Raw genomic sequence first — 16674 nt, forward strand, 5'->3', positions numbered from 1 at the left:
GTGTTGTGGGATACTGGAAAAGTTTCTTATAGATTTATTGTCAGACTGACGCTAAACACTCCAGATTGATACAGATTTTAACTAAAGGATTTCATTGGCAGCAACTGCAATAGTATTTGTTTCTAATAATGTTGTACTTTCCTTGCATATGTTAATTAGGTGTGCTGCAGTGGACTATTGCACACCAAGAAGCCCCATCATCATTGCTGTGAAGGCAGTTACCTGAGCTGGAGTAATTCCTCTGACCCCATGTGCTGCAATGGCAAACTGCGGCCGGCTCTCCCTGACCACCAGTGCTGTGGAAGATACTATGTACATGTGAAACACGGTGCGTAGCAGATTCTTTCATTCCTTCAAGGACGCAAATTAGTAATTTTGTTCTTATGTACAAAATTACTCATTTGCGTCCTTGACTTGAGTCATTTCATTTTCTATGTTGTGTTTTCTTCATTTTCCTCCTTGTCCCTGCAGATGAATACTGCTGTCCTGACCTCTCAGGAGGCTGGATCTCAGTGGGGCTCGGTGACAGCTGCTGTGGGGGTGTTCCCTACTCCGTGAAAGGTGGCCAGATCTGCTGTAGTGCGAGCCTGCATGATGGCTATGGAGTTCAGTGCTGTGGAGGCCATATTTTTGATGATACACTGGTGTGCTGCGGTGATGCTGAGAGGGGGAAAGTGCATGCTTACACTCCGGGTAAGTGAAGGAAACGTGAATCAACATCCACTATTGTCAGACAAATATATATGAAAAAATATATATTAAAAAAAAGTTCTTTCCTGCTGAGCATTCTGGATACAAAGCTGCCCTTAACCCCAAAGTGCCTGTTGAAAATTAAGTTATTCTAGACCAAGAGAAAGGGATTTTTGAAGGAGGGTTGTAGACTTATGATAGTGTGGGTGTTACATCCCTGTGATGACACTCCTGTGCTGAGAAGCAACCTGTGTGGCTGAGAGTTCTGCAAAAAAACATGGCTGATACCAATCCGATCCAACTTTATTAATAAAGCACTTGAATGACAACACAGTTGGCCAAAGTACTGGACATAGACATGACCAATAAACATATAAAAAAGAATAAAAGACCATAAATATACATATATATATATACGTATATATATATATACGTATATATATATTTAAACGCCAACGTCTCAAGCTGAGTTAAAAGCCAAAGAGAAAAAATATTTTGAGTGAGTTGGCCTGCCACGTGTGCAAAGGCAACTCATTCCACAGTTTCAGACCAAGAAGACATTTAAAAACAAATAAAATAATTTTAAAATCAAGCCAGAAACAAACTGGAGTGATGTCTAGCTTCTTAACGAAAAGACTTACCTAATCATATCTGCGTCAGCTCAACTTTGGTGTAAGTGTTTTTGGAAGCCTTGAAGGTAGCATTAGGCCAATAACTTCTGGTGTTGTACAAAGATTAGTGTTCCAAAAAAAGATTTTGTAGCTGAAATAATATTTGTGCACCCACTCCCAGCTGCTTTTTGGCAAAGGGCATGTTTACACATGCAGTCACCCTATGTACTGTATATGTAACACACTGATTACATTTAAGTATATCATACAGCCCTGCTTCAAAAGAGAGGACAAGAGAGTAAATCAAGGAGGGTTGAGTTAAAACAAGGTGCAGGAACGTGGGGTTGTTCCCCTTTCTTCCTCTCCTGCAGTGTCCCAGAGCACCGAGATACCATGGCACAGATGGGACTGTGTGTGTGCGTGTGACTGAGTGCGTCTGTGACGGTGTGCTTGTGTATGTGTGTGTCATTAGATATCTTTGTCATGGCAGATGATGATGAAACACACTTGGGATGGCACCGTTGAGGGCACTGCCAAGCACACAGCAGGACAAATACAGTTATTCTCTCTCTCTCTCTTTCACACACACACACACACACACACATTCATGCATATAGACATATTATATGCACCCACACATACACACAAACACAGACATGGCGTCAACAGGGTTCCCTCAGCAGGGTTCGCTTAGTGTTGAGTGCCAAAGATGACAAGTGGACTCTATTCATCACACATAAACAATGGCCCCATATGGGCAGGCCTGTAGCACTCCATTAGCCTGCACACAAACAAATGGACACATGCATATTGTGTGTGCCATTATCCACACAAAAGTACATGTATGAGGACAAAAGAGATCCTAGAGGAGAAACACGTTTATGTCAAATGTGGTTTTGATTTAGTGGCTTCAAATATTCAACAATTGTCTTGCTTTGGTTGTTTTTAAGATGTCGTTTGAGTTTTCAAATAGTGAGTAATGCTTTTTTTATCATTTGGCTGTTGCGCTCATCGTCCCTCGTTCCCCCTCATCTTTCCTTTACTGCTTCTACACTGAGTCCTTGTCTCTCTTCCAGCAGTGCAGGCTATATGGTCATCCTTCATTTGAAGGGGCCTCCCAACGAGTGCATATGCTCCTCACCACCTCTTCCTCTCCAGCTCCTTCTTTTATTAATTCACTGTCTTCCTTTTCTCATTCGTCATCTTCTTTGTTACTTTTCTCAACTTTGTTTCCCCGCCCTCTCTGATGTTTTTTTTTCCCCTCCCCTCTGACTTCTTGATTCTCCGAGTATCTTTTTAATCCTCGTCTTCCTCTTCCTCCTCCCTCCCTACCTCGACGCTGCCCCCTTCTCTTCCACTCATCAGTCATTAGCGTTAGCTTCCCCATTGAGAGCATATGGTATGATGGATCGTAGGGCTAGCGGCACTAGCAAGGCTAAGGGCCATTTGCCGGGTGCACTGCACTGTCGGGGAGCCCCGGGGCCGGCTCGGCAACCTCGACCCCACACGTCTGTTTCAAGACACTCACACACTCACAACATGCACACACGGCAGCAACACCTATTATGGGATAAGATACTTAACCTTGGCACCATTTGTTCTCATTGCTCCCTCTCATCATGTCCGAGGTTTTGTATTTTTAAAGATGTATTACGAGGCTTGACATTTGGTAGAGACAGATGAATAAGAAAGAAAGATTTTATTGTTATTATTTAAATAATTTAAAATATGTTTAATCACGAAAAAAAACTCAATATTCCAAGTTAAATTCACATATATAGAAGATACAAAAACAATGTAGTCAAGTGAGTAAATTATGAAAGAAATTAAACCAAAACATATACACTAAACCAAAAAACAAGCAAGTACTATTGCTCTGTAGAAATTAAAGTCAATATTCATCCCTGTTTGTTCTTTTTATTATGTTTTCTTGTTGTTTCTGCTGATGCACACAGCCATCTTTGCCTGACCCAGAAGGAAGTTTAGAATACGACACTTCTTTTATAGATGTTTTTTTCTGTCTTAAAAACCAGTCCAAAGGAAAGAAATATTATCTCTAAAAACAGGAAACGGTGAAACACAGTTTCTCCCAGAGAACAAAAAAGGGCCGTTTTCAGACACAAAGAAGGAAAGAAAGAAAGAAATTGAATTAATCTTTACTTTTTGAAGTATAGGACAATTACAAATGCCAAAAGGGTTAAGTAATAAGTTAAGTCAAGTAATAAGTCTAAATGCACGGTGAAACAAAAGGGAAGAAGGAAAAATGAATAAAAGGAGTGAAATATTCCTGAGATTAAAAAAAACTAGACAAAGCAAACACGGGAGAGATGGAAAGCAGGAGAGGAGAGTAGTGAAGAGCTAGATGGAGCAGATTAAAGAAGGAGTGAAGGGTATCCCATTGTGCCCAGCTGATAGACTAGGTTAGGCTGATGTGATTATGGGGTCCCTGAAGTGCGATCTATCACACATTACCGTCCACACTGTCAACAACCATACACACACACTGCAGGGGAACAGCAATGCCAGGAGACAGCCGTCTGGCAACACATTCAAGTACTGGCTCGCATGCACATGTGCGCGCACTCTCACACACACACACACAGGTATACACAGACACACAACCTCACAATACACATATGTGTATGTGTGTAAGCACACAGAATGGCATGCATGTGTACACACAAATATTCAAACACACAGTTGCTGGAGAACATGCTCTCACAAACACACGAACACGTGTGCTACTTTATGGATTATTTGATTTGCAATAGAATCGAGGTCAGAAAGAGGAAACGCATATAACCAAAAGAAAATGCTGAGCCAGAGTCCTGTGTTCTTCTAAAGACACGCAATGTGATACACAATGTGATACACAATACATCATCATCAATGATGAGCGATACAGCGATTATTGATGACAGCACACACATCAAACAATACATCACATTATCCGTCTAGCCAAAGAAAAGAGAATGTCTTTAAAAGTGAAAGGTGTAAATATATTTATCTACCAGCTTCGTCTGCCAGTTTACAACCAATCACACACATTATCATTAAATGCTGCTTAGTGTGAGTTGATTTTATCACGGACACCCACCTATCTTACCCCCTTTTTTCCACACCTGAGAACAGCCAGTGGAGCTGGAGCCTTAATATTTTTCCTCGGTTTGTTTCAATCTTGCGAACACTGGATGTCAAGAACATAATGAGGGATTTGTATAAACTATGGACTCAAAGAGGATTGGTCGATTGGACGATGTTCTCGAATTGACTTGTTTTGTCCACAAACCAAAATGATCCAGTTTTTTAATGATTTCTTTGTTATATGGTGCAAATAAACCAGCAAATATTCACATTTAATAAGCTAAAACATTCAGAAATCTCGTTTTAATAATGAAAAAAGCTTCAAACCGATGAATGGATTATCAAAATAGTTGAAGATTAATTTAGTAATCGATTAATAATCAATTAATAGTTTCAGCTCTACATTGGAGTGCCTTTAACTCATTCAGTCATGTAACTTGTCATAGCATTTGTAAATGCTTTTTTACATCCACCATGACCAGTTTTAATATTATTGAGATGTGCTATAATCCTTTCCTCAACGTCCACAATAAGACAAAGTCCCTGTTTGAAAATCCCTCCCCACCAAATCTGCCTGTTTTTTTTAAAAGCTTTCACTCTTTCAGGTAGATTAAATACTGTTTGTTTTTGGACAAAAGTATTTTTTATGTGGCCTTTTCCTCCTGTGTGGGTCGTTCCAGACCAACTTTAGGGCTCTTCATTCGCTCCTCCTCTCCTCCTCCCTCTGAGGTTGTATTTAAGTTGTTTGGGTAAGACTTAGGGGATATGAGATGGTGTTTAAGGGAACATGTGTGGTGTCTTTGGCCTCCCGTTGCTCCCTGACTCTCCCCGTGTCCCCTGCCTCACTGTGTGTGCTCCACTTATCATTTCCCCTTAACACTTTTTCTTTATAGTGTGCAGTTCTTTAACTCTTCCGCGTGCCCTTCAACCCAGCCTATCCCATCACTCACGGCGGGTGCGACCATAAACACCCTCCCCACCTCACTTTCCTTAAAGTGAGTGAATCTTAAAAAAAATTGTGCATTTCTTTAACTCCTTCCCGTACTAGCTCTCTTCTTTCCTCCCTCCTTCCCTCCCTCCCTCCCCTCCGTCTCCGCCCAGCAGGCCCCATCCAAATGTTCAAGGACAAATCTGAATATCCCTTTTCACCGTTTAAGTGTTAAAAGCCTGGTGGTGCTGGGGTGTTATCTTAACGCGCCTTGCCGTGCCATCATCAGAGCGCGTGATGAAAATGGCTGTGATGATGCTAAAAGAAAAAAAAAAAGAGGAGGGGGAGGAAAAAGTAATAATCAAATATGTTTTTCAAGGGCACAGTGACCATTTGCTGGAGGGAAATTATCCCAGTAGTTAAGCTAGCTCACTCCGAGCCTGGTGGAGTTGTGATGTGTTTGTGTGTGCGTGAGTGTGTGTGTATGTGCTAGTGTGTGCAGATGCTAAGGTTTATTTCTTCAACTTGGTGCATGAATGCTTCACTTTCTGTATGTGCCTCTGTGTACGTATACGTGTGTGTGTCTCTTTATGCAGAGACACACACATCCTTCCCATGTCCTTCTATTGTTTCTGCCAAAAGATGCTCAACATTTATCTAAATGTGTGTATTTGTGTTTATGTAATGTGTGTGTGTCTGTGTGTGTTTGTGTTTATCATTGCCAAAAGCCCCTCATCAATGATGGGTAGCAAATGGCCAACAGTAGTGGATTCCAAACACCAGCGTCTGGCTGCTTTTGAAGATTGAGTGCTCTCTGAACACAGGAAGACATTTCTCTCTCTGTTAATGTATTTATGATGATGGTTTTTCTATTAGGTTTACTTTAATGACTGGCATGAATAAAACTAGAGGCTGTCAGGAGCACAGAGATGAGGACAGACGCTGTGTGTGTGTGCGTGCGTATACATGTGCGTGCAGGTGGGTGTACTTTATTTGCCTTTGTGTTACGTGTTTAATTTGTGATTTAATAAGAGTTAGCGTTAAAAGACTTACAATAACTCCCGGGTAAGAAGAAGAAAATTGAGCTTGCGTGGTCTGAGATCATTAGTACAATGTTTAATTGTTATTTTTCCGTGCACATGATTAAAATGTTTAGGTTTTTGAAGGACATTTAATCTTTGTGATCCATTTTCTCTGAAGACAAATGCCTTTTCTTACATCCTGGCACCTGCCTTACAAAGGTATTAGGAGCTGGTATGATGTTTGGTGAATTAGTGAAGTGTATATATCAGTGTACAAACACAACATACATTTTCATTGCGTATGTGGATGACCTCATGCGATACATGATGATGTTCTTTATTTTAGCAAATCTCGCAAATCACCTCAGACTTCTTTTTTATCACTGTGTTCTTTATTAACTTCTTTATTTCTTCTCTGAGACACTTTAAAGACACATGAACATCTGCTTGCCATGTCTTAATCTTTAGTGAATCCCTGTAGAGTGGTGAAAATATAAGTGCCACCAAAGCATTTACCAAAGTCCAGCGCACACACACACACACACTCACTCTCTCTCGCTGAGCCCTTGAGGCACATAGATGCTCTGTACACACAATGATACATACAAGACAGCTGGTAATTTTGTTGAGATGAAAAAGAAAAAGAGAATTAAGATCAGAGGGATGAGAGGACAACTAGTCAGCTGGGGAAAAGTAGTTGTCTGTGTTTGTGTGTCTTGTATTATATTTGTACCCAACATCCTTGTGTGTGTGTGGTGTGTCCACAGGGGAAAGCTGTGTACACTGTCAGAGAAAGTCAATCCACTGTGATTTAATTTCACAACCTGGCCTATACAGCCTGGTCCCCTCCAGAGAATAAAGTGTACACATACACACACACACACATATAGATAGATATGCAATTCTAAGGCATGTGCAGCATATACTGTGTGTAGATATGTAAATAAACCTACATGCCTGGGTGTATGTGTGCGTTTAAGTCCATGTGTGTGACACCTAATAACAACATAAGCATTATTTGAACTCATGTACTGCATGATCCTTCTGTGTATGTGCATGCATGCCACCAATCTGTGATAATAGACATTTGTGTGTGTGTGTGTGTGTGCGTGCTCTGCACTTTTTCCAAACCCCTAATATATTCAGATATTTAAAAGTGTTTGGTTTGTTTAAAGTTGTGGAGGGGCTTTAGTCTCCACGAGAGCTCAGATAACCCTAATCCACAACACACATTTTTATCAGTAGTTCATTGACAGGGCTAAATATTGACTTATCATTAAGTGGAATGACTGAAACCCTAATAATAATTCACACTGTCTAAGCACCTTGTGTTGACGCACTGCTCCCGATGCTATTAACGAATGTATGCAAATCCAACTTAAACCTGAAGATTAGGGCAGAGGCATTCTGCAATGCAAGAGAGAAAACAAGAGGTGTGTGTGTGATAAAGTGTTGTCAACACATCCACGGACATGCATACACACACATGGGGGGGGAGAGAAAAAACGGTTGATGTGAAATAGTGTAACACGCCCCATACACGGGCAAATCTCACAAAGATGGAGACTGGATTTTCTGCTGAGTGTTTCATAATATGATAATGAAATTTAGCTCCAGAACCGTAAACAAGCAAAGTCGATGTTTGAAGTGAGAGAGAGAGGGGGGAGAAAGGAAAAGAAGATAAGAGGGAGGTGGAAACGAGAGGAAGACATAAAATATGATAATGAGGAAAGAGAGGAGAGACATGGATATGGACGAGTTGTGTCTCAGGGGCGAGCTCATAGACGGCCAGTGGCCCTCTAAGGCTGCGTAGGCTACGGAGGCTGAACTGCAATGATACCGATGGATGTTTTCTCTTAGTGCATTGCAGCTCTCACCCAGCGACAGAGGTGCAAGTGGATTTGAACAAGAATTTAAATTTCTAGATCCCTTGATTCAAGATATCTACCATCATCTATTTGATTGAGCTGAGGTGTGGTACCTATATTTAAAGTTCTTTTTTATCTTTATTTCTTTGGGGTGGAAGGATGCTTTAGGTGAAGCATTGGAAATGGGACAGCCAAGTTAGCCTTTAAATGAAGCCTCCAAAGGACGAGTTTGAGGCTATTGTCAAAAGAGAAATGGAGGAAATAAGTGAAATTCGACAAAGGGCACTGGGACTGGCCCCAATAAGCAGAGTTGTTACTTCACCCCATGAAGTGGGAGTAAAGTATTGGTTTTGGCAGCTCTGCCTGTTTGTTTGTTTCCGCACTCGCACTTGTCACTATGACCAGCAGAGGGCGCAAGAGGTGTCTTGCGTGAATGGGGTGAAGTCTGCCATCTCTGATTGCCTTGTTTCTTCTGCTTTTTTGCAGAATTATATGTCATTTAGCAGATGCTCTTATCCAAAGCGACTTACAAGGTAATTCAGTACAACCAGCCAGGGATGGAGTTGAACTTGTGACCATGATGTCTCTGAACATGGGAGTACCGGTCTTAACCACTGAGCTTCTCCACCCCCTTTTGTTTCATGTCACTGCAAAATATTACAATACAACTGATGGAGCAAGTTTTCGCAATATAGATAGAGCTTCACCACATGCATTTATACCGCGTATTAACATGCATCTCCGGTGTCCACATCACGATCCTTCATATCAACAACAACAACGTTCGAAACGTGCGAAACCAACGAAAGCAGAGGAGAGTGTGCAGCTTTGTCACCACTGTGACGTTAGCGACGGGGAAATGCATAGCATGTACTTTTCAAACTGGTCACAATGTGTTTCCAACCATCTCCCGAAGTCGTTTCGCAGATCGGTAAAAATATGTCCTCATGGTCAGGCGATATCCGATTGCAATCCGATCACCGAAAACACATTTTAATGCCAGGTGTAAATAAAGGGGGCCTCAGAGACAACATGAGGTGTGATGTACAATTATTTTACGATCCTCTAGTGTGAGCATGTTTGGGATTAGGTACAGCCCAGTCTCGAAAATCAAAGGCGACTTTAGAGGATCACAATATGCCGTTTGAACAGAGCAGACGGCCTGGTCACTGGATGGAGGTGAAGATGCCGAGAAGGTGAGGATAAGAGGAAAGATGCTATTTTGGAAAAGTGTTGAGCTGTTTATTTGCGCGTCATTGAAGCTGAAGTAAAGCGCTGGGGGAATTGGCCACCAAGCCCTCACTCGACAACAGCTGCCTCTGCTAAGTGAGTTACTGGCCGTCAGACTGCCTTTATGTCACACAATCACACACACATACACACACACATTTGCCTGTCACGTTGTGCCCGTGATGGATGCGGCGAAGATATAATGCACTGCAGCAGCGCGCTGGGAAATATGTGCCATTCTCCACTTTTGGCCTTTAAGTGAAATGATTGCCTAAATTAACAGTGTTTCATGTGCTCAAAGAGTGAATGCTGATGAGGGTGTTAAACAATAAGTTATTTATCACTCCACAACTAGCTGCAGCCCCATTAAAGGCTGGGGCCATGATACAGAGCAATGACTTAGTGCAATGTCTGCTGTCAAATAAAATGAGCACCACAGCTGGGGGTAGATAGTGCCACACATCAGCATGTCATCAACTGTTAGGATAAATGTTCTAAATACCTCATGAAAGTTAGATCATTTAAACTGTAAACTAAATCATCCCAGGGTTTTTTGTTTTTTTTTGTGTCGTTCAGATTCAGAATGAAAAGCTTGTATCGTTGTGCTCATTAAAGTATGATTTGTTCTTCTTCTATGGTTTTGTTCGTGGTATTTAGCGCGCGCCACGCTGTGCTCATTTGTATTTCCAATGCGTCCTCACAGCAGGAGGTTGCTGAGTCAGTGTTAAAGTGTGATGGCAGGGTGATATTATAGCCCCTTATCATTGCAAGCCCAAAGCGCGACAGCCTTCCCTCTCCATTAAGCTGTGCTGACGTCACTGATTGGTTTGACTTGTGTAATTATGAGGGGAAGCAAGGCGTCACGCTCACGGTCTTCAGCTGTGCAAGAGCCGCTGCCAGTTGATTTCACCATGGTTGATAAACAAGCTTTTTTATTAAACCATTTTTACACTTTAAGATGTTCACTTCCCCAGTCCTTGAAGGCTCCTGCCTCAGCTTGAATTGTCTGCAAAATGTTCTTGTTTTCATGCAATAATTTTTATTTTCAAGACTTTGTTTGACCTTAACTTCTTTGTGAACATGGCCTACATCAGCAAAAGCCTGCAGGAACCGTCCACTCATAGTTTGAAAGTTTGAAGAATACTTCTTTATGTCACGTTTACTGTGTATACATGTGTACAACGCCCTGTAAAAGCCTGTGGAGGCTGTGTTATAATCTGGCGTTGCTTCAGCTGGTTAGTTGTAGGTTCAGCAACGTTATAGACCCACAAAATGAGGTCATCCCCACTACCTAAATATGTTGAATGAATGACCAGGTTATTGGGGCATATTCACAAGATAACAGTGACACGCTTCATCAGGCGCAAATTGTGATGGACTGGTTTCTGGTTTTGTGGCGGTGGCAAACAGGTTTGACTAAAAACACAAGAAGCTCCCATGAAAAGTTTCAGAAGTGGATTCTGTTGTTCAAAAAACCCAGTCATGCAGCAGTTTGACAAGATAAATAATTGTTTTTAAGTCTATAAAGTATTTAGAGTCTATAAGATACCCAGGACCAGAATATTTTGTCCACATCTCTTACAGACGCAGCAACACAGTTTTAACCAGCGTTCAAACTCATTCAAGTCATTTAAATTTGGAATCTGAAATGATGGCAGTAAGAAAAATGCCTCATATTTGACATTCACCTGCAAAGCATTTACAGGGAAATTGAGTTGATAGCACGTATTTGAAATGTCACCTTGCTGCTGAAGGTGATGTAGCAGCAGGCAGACACATCGCCTATCACTGTCAGAGATGGCAGCTCTCAGAAAAACACACTTCGTCTCCCACTGCACTCGTCCGACTGCAGCCTGAGCATCGCTGCTGTATCGAGTCGTGGAAGTGAAAGAGGGAGAATAAAGGAGTGGAGGATGTATTTAAGAGTTGATAAGAGACGGTGCACACTAATATTCAGAGCAGCTTAAATACTCCTTCTGCACAGATGGAAAACTAGAGATTGAAGAGTGGATGGACAGGAAGTTTGAGAAGTGTAGAGGAGAGAGATACAACAGTCCAGTACTGACTGAATGTTTTCAGAGTATGGAGAGAAGGAAGAGTGTAAAATGCCTGGTGCAAAGAAGCACATGAAGCAAATTTTTGAAAAAGAATCTGCTCAATATATAACAACATTATTTTTGCTGTTTTTCCACCTCTTTAGGTTTTGTCTGCTGTGGTCAGGAGTATATCAACTCTTCGGTCACTCTTTGCTGTATGGGCAAGGATGGATTTCCCAAAATACACAGTGCTGGCAACGCCACAGTGACGCTGCGGTGCTGCAGGTCAGAGGTCATACGTCAGGAAGAGGAGTGTTGCAATGCGATCGGCTACAATCCTCAACGGCACGTGTGCGCCGATCGACCCACCCCCGGCCTGTCAGCACAGGTGTGTTCGTATGTGTTTAATGCTACCGATTTAATGTTTAGTGGTGAAATCTTCTCATTTATTTACCTTTGAACCCATACAGTATGATCGGAGCTGGGTTTCCCACCCTTTCAAATTGACACTGACACCATGACTATATGTGTCTGACTGTACAGATGTGTATGTTGTCACTGTGCACCTGTGTGTGGCATGGGAAGTGCGGTGGTTAGCAAAGGTTTATAGTTTGAATCCTAGTTCTACTGGGGCCTTTCTGTGTGGTTTGCATGTTCTAATCATGTGTATGTTGGTTTTCTTCAGGTATTCCAGCTTTCCTAACATGCAAACGCTTCACACTCCACACCACTAAGATCTAATCCAACCTTTTTATTATATTTTTTTTTTTCACATAAACTGGACAAAATCTATTTGTTAAATGTGTAGAAATTCACGAGTAAATCCTCACAAAGAATCTCACGAACAGGCGTTGGCAAAAATGACTTCTCTCCTTCTAAAATTTGCGCACGTTGTCACATCGGGAGTTGGGGACTCGGCCATTTTCAATTAATCAATTGGGGTCATGTGGTGTTTGTGTGTTCCTAAATCAGCATGAGAAGAGCACATACACACACACTCATACATGCACAGAGGCACACACTCCGGGACAAAGGGTAGGAACTCTCATTAGTTCTAATGATGTCATTAAGGACAATGCACGCCACGCGCACATACACACAGTGTCAGTGTCACAGTTACACATAGCTATTTTCACATAAATGTGTGTTAAACAGACAATGTGCTGAATGTTTTTGTAGTAGTAGTCATCGTTGTAAAATGTTCAAAAGTTATTGTAACATAATCAAATTAAAAGCATTTTTACAAACACAAATTTTCAGAGGTTAGGGACAACGAAGTATTTCTTGTGACTGACAAAAGATTGGTTGTTCCAGGTTTTCATATATTGCTTCTAAGATGTAAGATTCAGTGCACCCATAAATACTAAAACTGCTTTTTTTAACCCCCTTGAACCTGTGTCCTTGAGAGAATGTCTTCAAATGTCCAAATGTTCTTTTGCAGTAAACAATGACGTGATGAGAATGTGGTCATCAAATATAAAATGTGTTGTACACTGTATTCAGTAAGAGTGAGCCTCAGTGTTTCTCAGCCTGGTTCTTGGTGCAGGGAGCGTTACACTGTGTCAGTACCTCATACAACCATACACACAAATCTGAACTGACCTTTTCCAACCCTTCTCTGTCCTCTCCATCTCTTCCTACTTCCACCGTCCAGCACCAGTGTTTGCAGGGCGCTCTGTGTCCTGTAGCTGCAGCATCGACAGCTTACTGTGGCTCCTGTGACCTTGATCCATCGATGGCCGCCTGCACCTGGGTCCTGTCTGCGCACACGCTCCCCGACGCACCGTCCACAACAGACTCCCCTGTCATCAACGCCACACAGGACACTCTGACTTCAGGCCTCTCTACACACACCAGCAGAAGTGACTATTATAAAATAGAAGACGTATCGAGTGACACACACTCTGAGGAGATACGACTTGAGGGAGGCCTGTGCCCGACACACGAGGAGGTGGTGTACAGCGGAGATGCCAGCACGTACACTTACACCGGTAAATAGAGTTTCAGTGCATGTATAAATGTCAGTTTTATTTTTAAATCTGTTGACTGTTACTTGAGTATATTTCTTTGGTAGTAAATCTGCTTTTTTGGCCATTTACCTCCTGAAAGCATTCCCCCACCACCAATAACACTACTCTGTCCTTGTTTTGGCCTACTTCTCCAAGCCTGGTCTCCCAAATTTCACATCACTGTTGATCACTGTACTCCTGTACTTTTAAACTTCATTTTGTAGATTAAGTTTATGGTGCTTAATTAGAGGTTGGATACCTGACCCAAGTCTGTCCAGACCTGTCAGTACCCACTGCCAAATCCCCGATGGATTTGTTGAACTGTCATTTTGAGTCCTTAAGATCTACAGCTTGTCCGGCACCATCTGGTCTGTTCTTTTCTTTTTGAACAGAAGAGGCCGAGTGAAAAGATGGGTGAGGCTTTTCTGTGTACTTTCCCTGCGTATCGCACCACCACCAGAGCTTCACCCTGTTGTTTTTCGATCAGTGATCGAGTACATAAAGTTCTGGAAGGAAGACGTTGACCGACATTATAAATCTACTGAGAAGTAAACTCAATTTCTAATAGATTTACTTATAACCTTCATTTTGCAACCAGTAGAGTCACCTGCTGATGGCCAGAATACAGTTCTATGGGTCAAGAACTACTGGGGCCCCTCAGGATAGATCCAGTCCACTTTTGGACAAAGTTTGTGAAATTATATTTGGGTTCTTGATTAGGTTTGATCATGTTGGTTCAACCTACTTGGCATGGTTGAAAACATGGTTGGTTCATCTGTCTGTGGTGGCTGGATCCTGTTCAGTGATATAGGGATAGGGTTATTTACATGACACCATCATTATTATTTATAGACCGGTAGCAGTTGGAAAACATTCTTTAAATAAAATCTCACAGACTCCAATTGTACATTTACTCAACGTGTCAGACGGTGAAATCGACGGGCTTGAGAGACAGATGCACGTCCACACACACACAAACACAAAGGCAGCTGTTGCAGTGTACATTAACAGCTGTAACACGGATACTCTCTCCGTGTTGTACACCGGTGTGTCGTTAAAACTTAGAAATAGGCGCTTTAATGCCATTTTTAACATTCTCTGCTGGTAATCAGCCCAAAGGGAGCAGGGGTGTGTGTGTGTATGTTGGTGTGTGAAGGAATGTGTCAGGTTTGAGTCTGGCCACTTATTATTTATTTTGAGTATTATTTGTGTGTTGAAAATTGAAAACTGAAGTTTTGTGTGTATGCAAGTGGTCTGTATTTATATAGCATTTTTTTTGTTTTGCTGTGTGGGTAGTTGTGCATTTATTATTACATGTTTTGTGTTTATTTAGTTACTGTTTAAGGTGTGTGTGTGTGTGTGTGTGGGGATGTGTGTGCGCGTGCGTGTGGCAGTTAGGATAAGAGTTTCTAGGCGATGCTGTGACACCATCTGGGCAGAAGCACATAAAGCTGTCGCCACCCACCATACACCAGATGTTTCTCATGCATACACACATCGCACACACAGACACACAACATAATGCTATACTCATCTAGGATGAAAACCTAAGGCGCTCATGGATCACACACAGGTAGCGCCGCATGTGCCGTTGTGTATTGTTCACAGACGATTGACATGTAAAATGTTTTGAATCAGCCCTTAAACTGACATCCTGTGTTAGTTTAAGGATGTGCGAGGCACTGTATGTGTTTTGCTGCTTGGGTTATCACAGTAGTAAGACAAGTGTCCCAGATTGGTGGTTAAAACACAATGTCATTTACAGCATAAGTCCCTTAACACTCCTAAAAATAATGCTTGTGTGTGTGTAATTGTGTGCGTGTTCATCTACATGCCCATTTATACTGTACATGCACAGTATCCCTCATGAAAGTGGTTGTAACAATCCTCCAGAACGCTTTAGTCATTGCCTTTTTAGATTTAGGCGGCCGAACGTCAAGGTCATAGTGGTCTCTTGAACATAAAACTTCTAGTCTGGGAACACGTGAAAAAAATAATGTATGGACCGAACAACCAAACAACCCTTTCTGTCCCTGTTTAATTTTGATCAGACCCTGACCTGGAGCCCTTCACCACCTATGAGTATCGAGTGAGCGGCTGGAACAGCTTTGGACGAGGCTCCAGCGATGTCATCACCGTGACCACCAGCGAAGACAAGCCATGGGGCGTGGCACCGCCGCGTTGGAGTTGCCCTGCTGACAGAGACGACGTCGTCCAGCTGCAGTGGCAGGCGCCTGCCAGGCCCAATGGTGTGTGTGTTATCTGTATATGCATCACAAGTGTTGGGATGTTAAACTAGTAATACAAATGTGGTTTTTTTTGTGTGTTTTTTTTTACTATTTATCAGGTGTTATCACGCATTATGTGATACTACGGAATGGACAGGAGCGTTACCGTGGTGATGAAAACAGGTTCACTGATGTTGGTGGGATCAAGCCTTTCCATGAATACAGCTACCAGCTGAGGGTCTGTAACAGGGCTGGTTGTACCGATAGTCCACAGGTAAGTGCTACTCAACTTCTTTCAAAGTCTGACTGACATTTGCAATGTTATTGTCAGGATAATTTGGTAAAAGATGGATGTTGGAGCCAGCTCAGGAATCAAACAAGAGTTTATTTCTGTACAGAAAGAGCAATCACGAAGCAACTTGCAGATTAAGTCACTCCGCGAAGACTGGTGAATCAATGGAAAAACTCTCCAGTTAACCTGTCTGGTGGGTGATTCAAACCCCCTCCCACACAGACAGAGCAGAACAAAAGGTTTCCTCCCTCCCACGGGAAGAGAGGGAATCAGGTAGACCCCCCATTGGGAAAGAGGAAGATAGGGTGTTTACGACTCAAACCCCTGTGTCTCCAACTGTTGTTAAACACAATAGCAAATGGTCCCTTGATCCTAGGTCACTACAGGTCAAACTATTACAATGATTTAAAACCAATCCAAAATTTCCGTAACAGTTATGTTACAGGTTTGTTGTATTTGTGGCTAAAGTTAGTTTGTGCCACAACACCGGTTCTGTGTGACACTTTACTGGGAGTTGTTGGCTGCTGTTCTGAGCATTTAATGTAAATGCAGGTCTGCCATTGAATAAAGTTTGAAATCCCTTCAGCAGTGGAAAGCAACACTTGCTTCATTAGTACATTGTACAATATTATAGATTCCACCTCTTTTTTAAGAGAGCTGCCCATCCTTCCCTTCC

At 42.1% G+C, this 16674-nt stretch overlaps 1 protein-coding gene across 1 annotated transcript in view; it reads left to right on the forward strand.

The window, feature by feature from the left end:
- The window catches only part of ush2a (Usher syndrome 2A (autosomal recessive, mild)), a gene marked incomplete at both ends in the record, with an annotated part of 202896 nt that overhangs the window by 126911 nt on the left and 59311 nt on the right, over positions 1–16674 (forward strand). The window contains 6 exons of the mRNA XM_083900586.1: positions 160–328; positions 472–693; positions 11634–11857; positions 13124–13460; positions 15530–15727; positions 15826–15980. Coding sequence (XP_083756712.1) covers positions 160–328; positions 472–693; positions 11634–11857; positions 13124–13460; positions 15530–15727; positions 15826–15980 — 1305 coding nt within the window. The remainder of the gene's footprint in view (positions 1–159; positions 329–471; positions 694–11633; positions 11858–13123; positions 13461–15529; positions 15728–15825; positions 15981–16674) is intronic.

This window comes from Microchirus variegatus, assembly GCF_963457635.1.
Source record: "Microchirus variegatus genome assembly, chromosome: 14".
NCBI lineage: Eukaryota > Metazoa > Chordata > Actinopteri > Pleuronectiformes > Soleidae > Microchirus > Microchirus variegatus.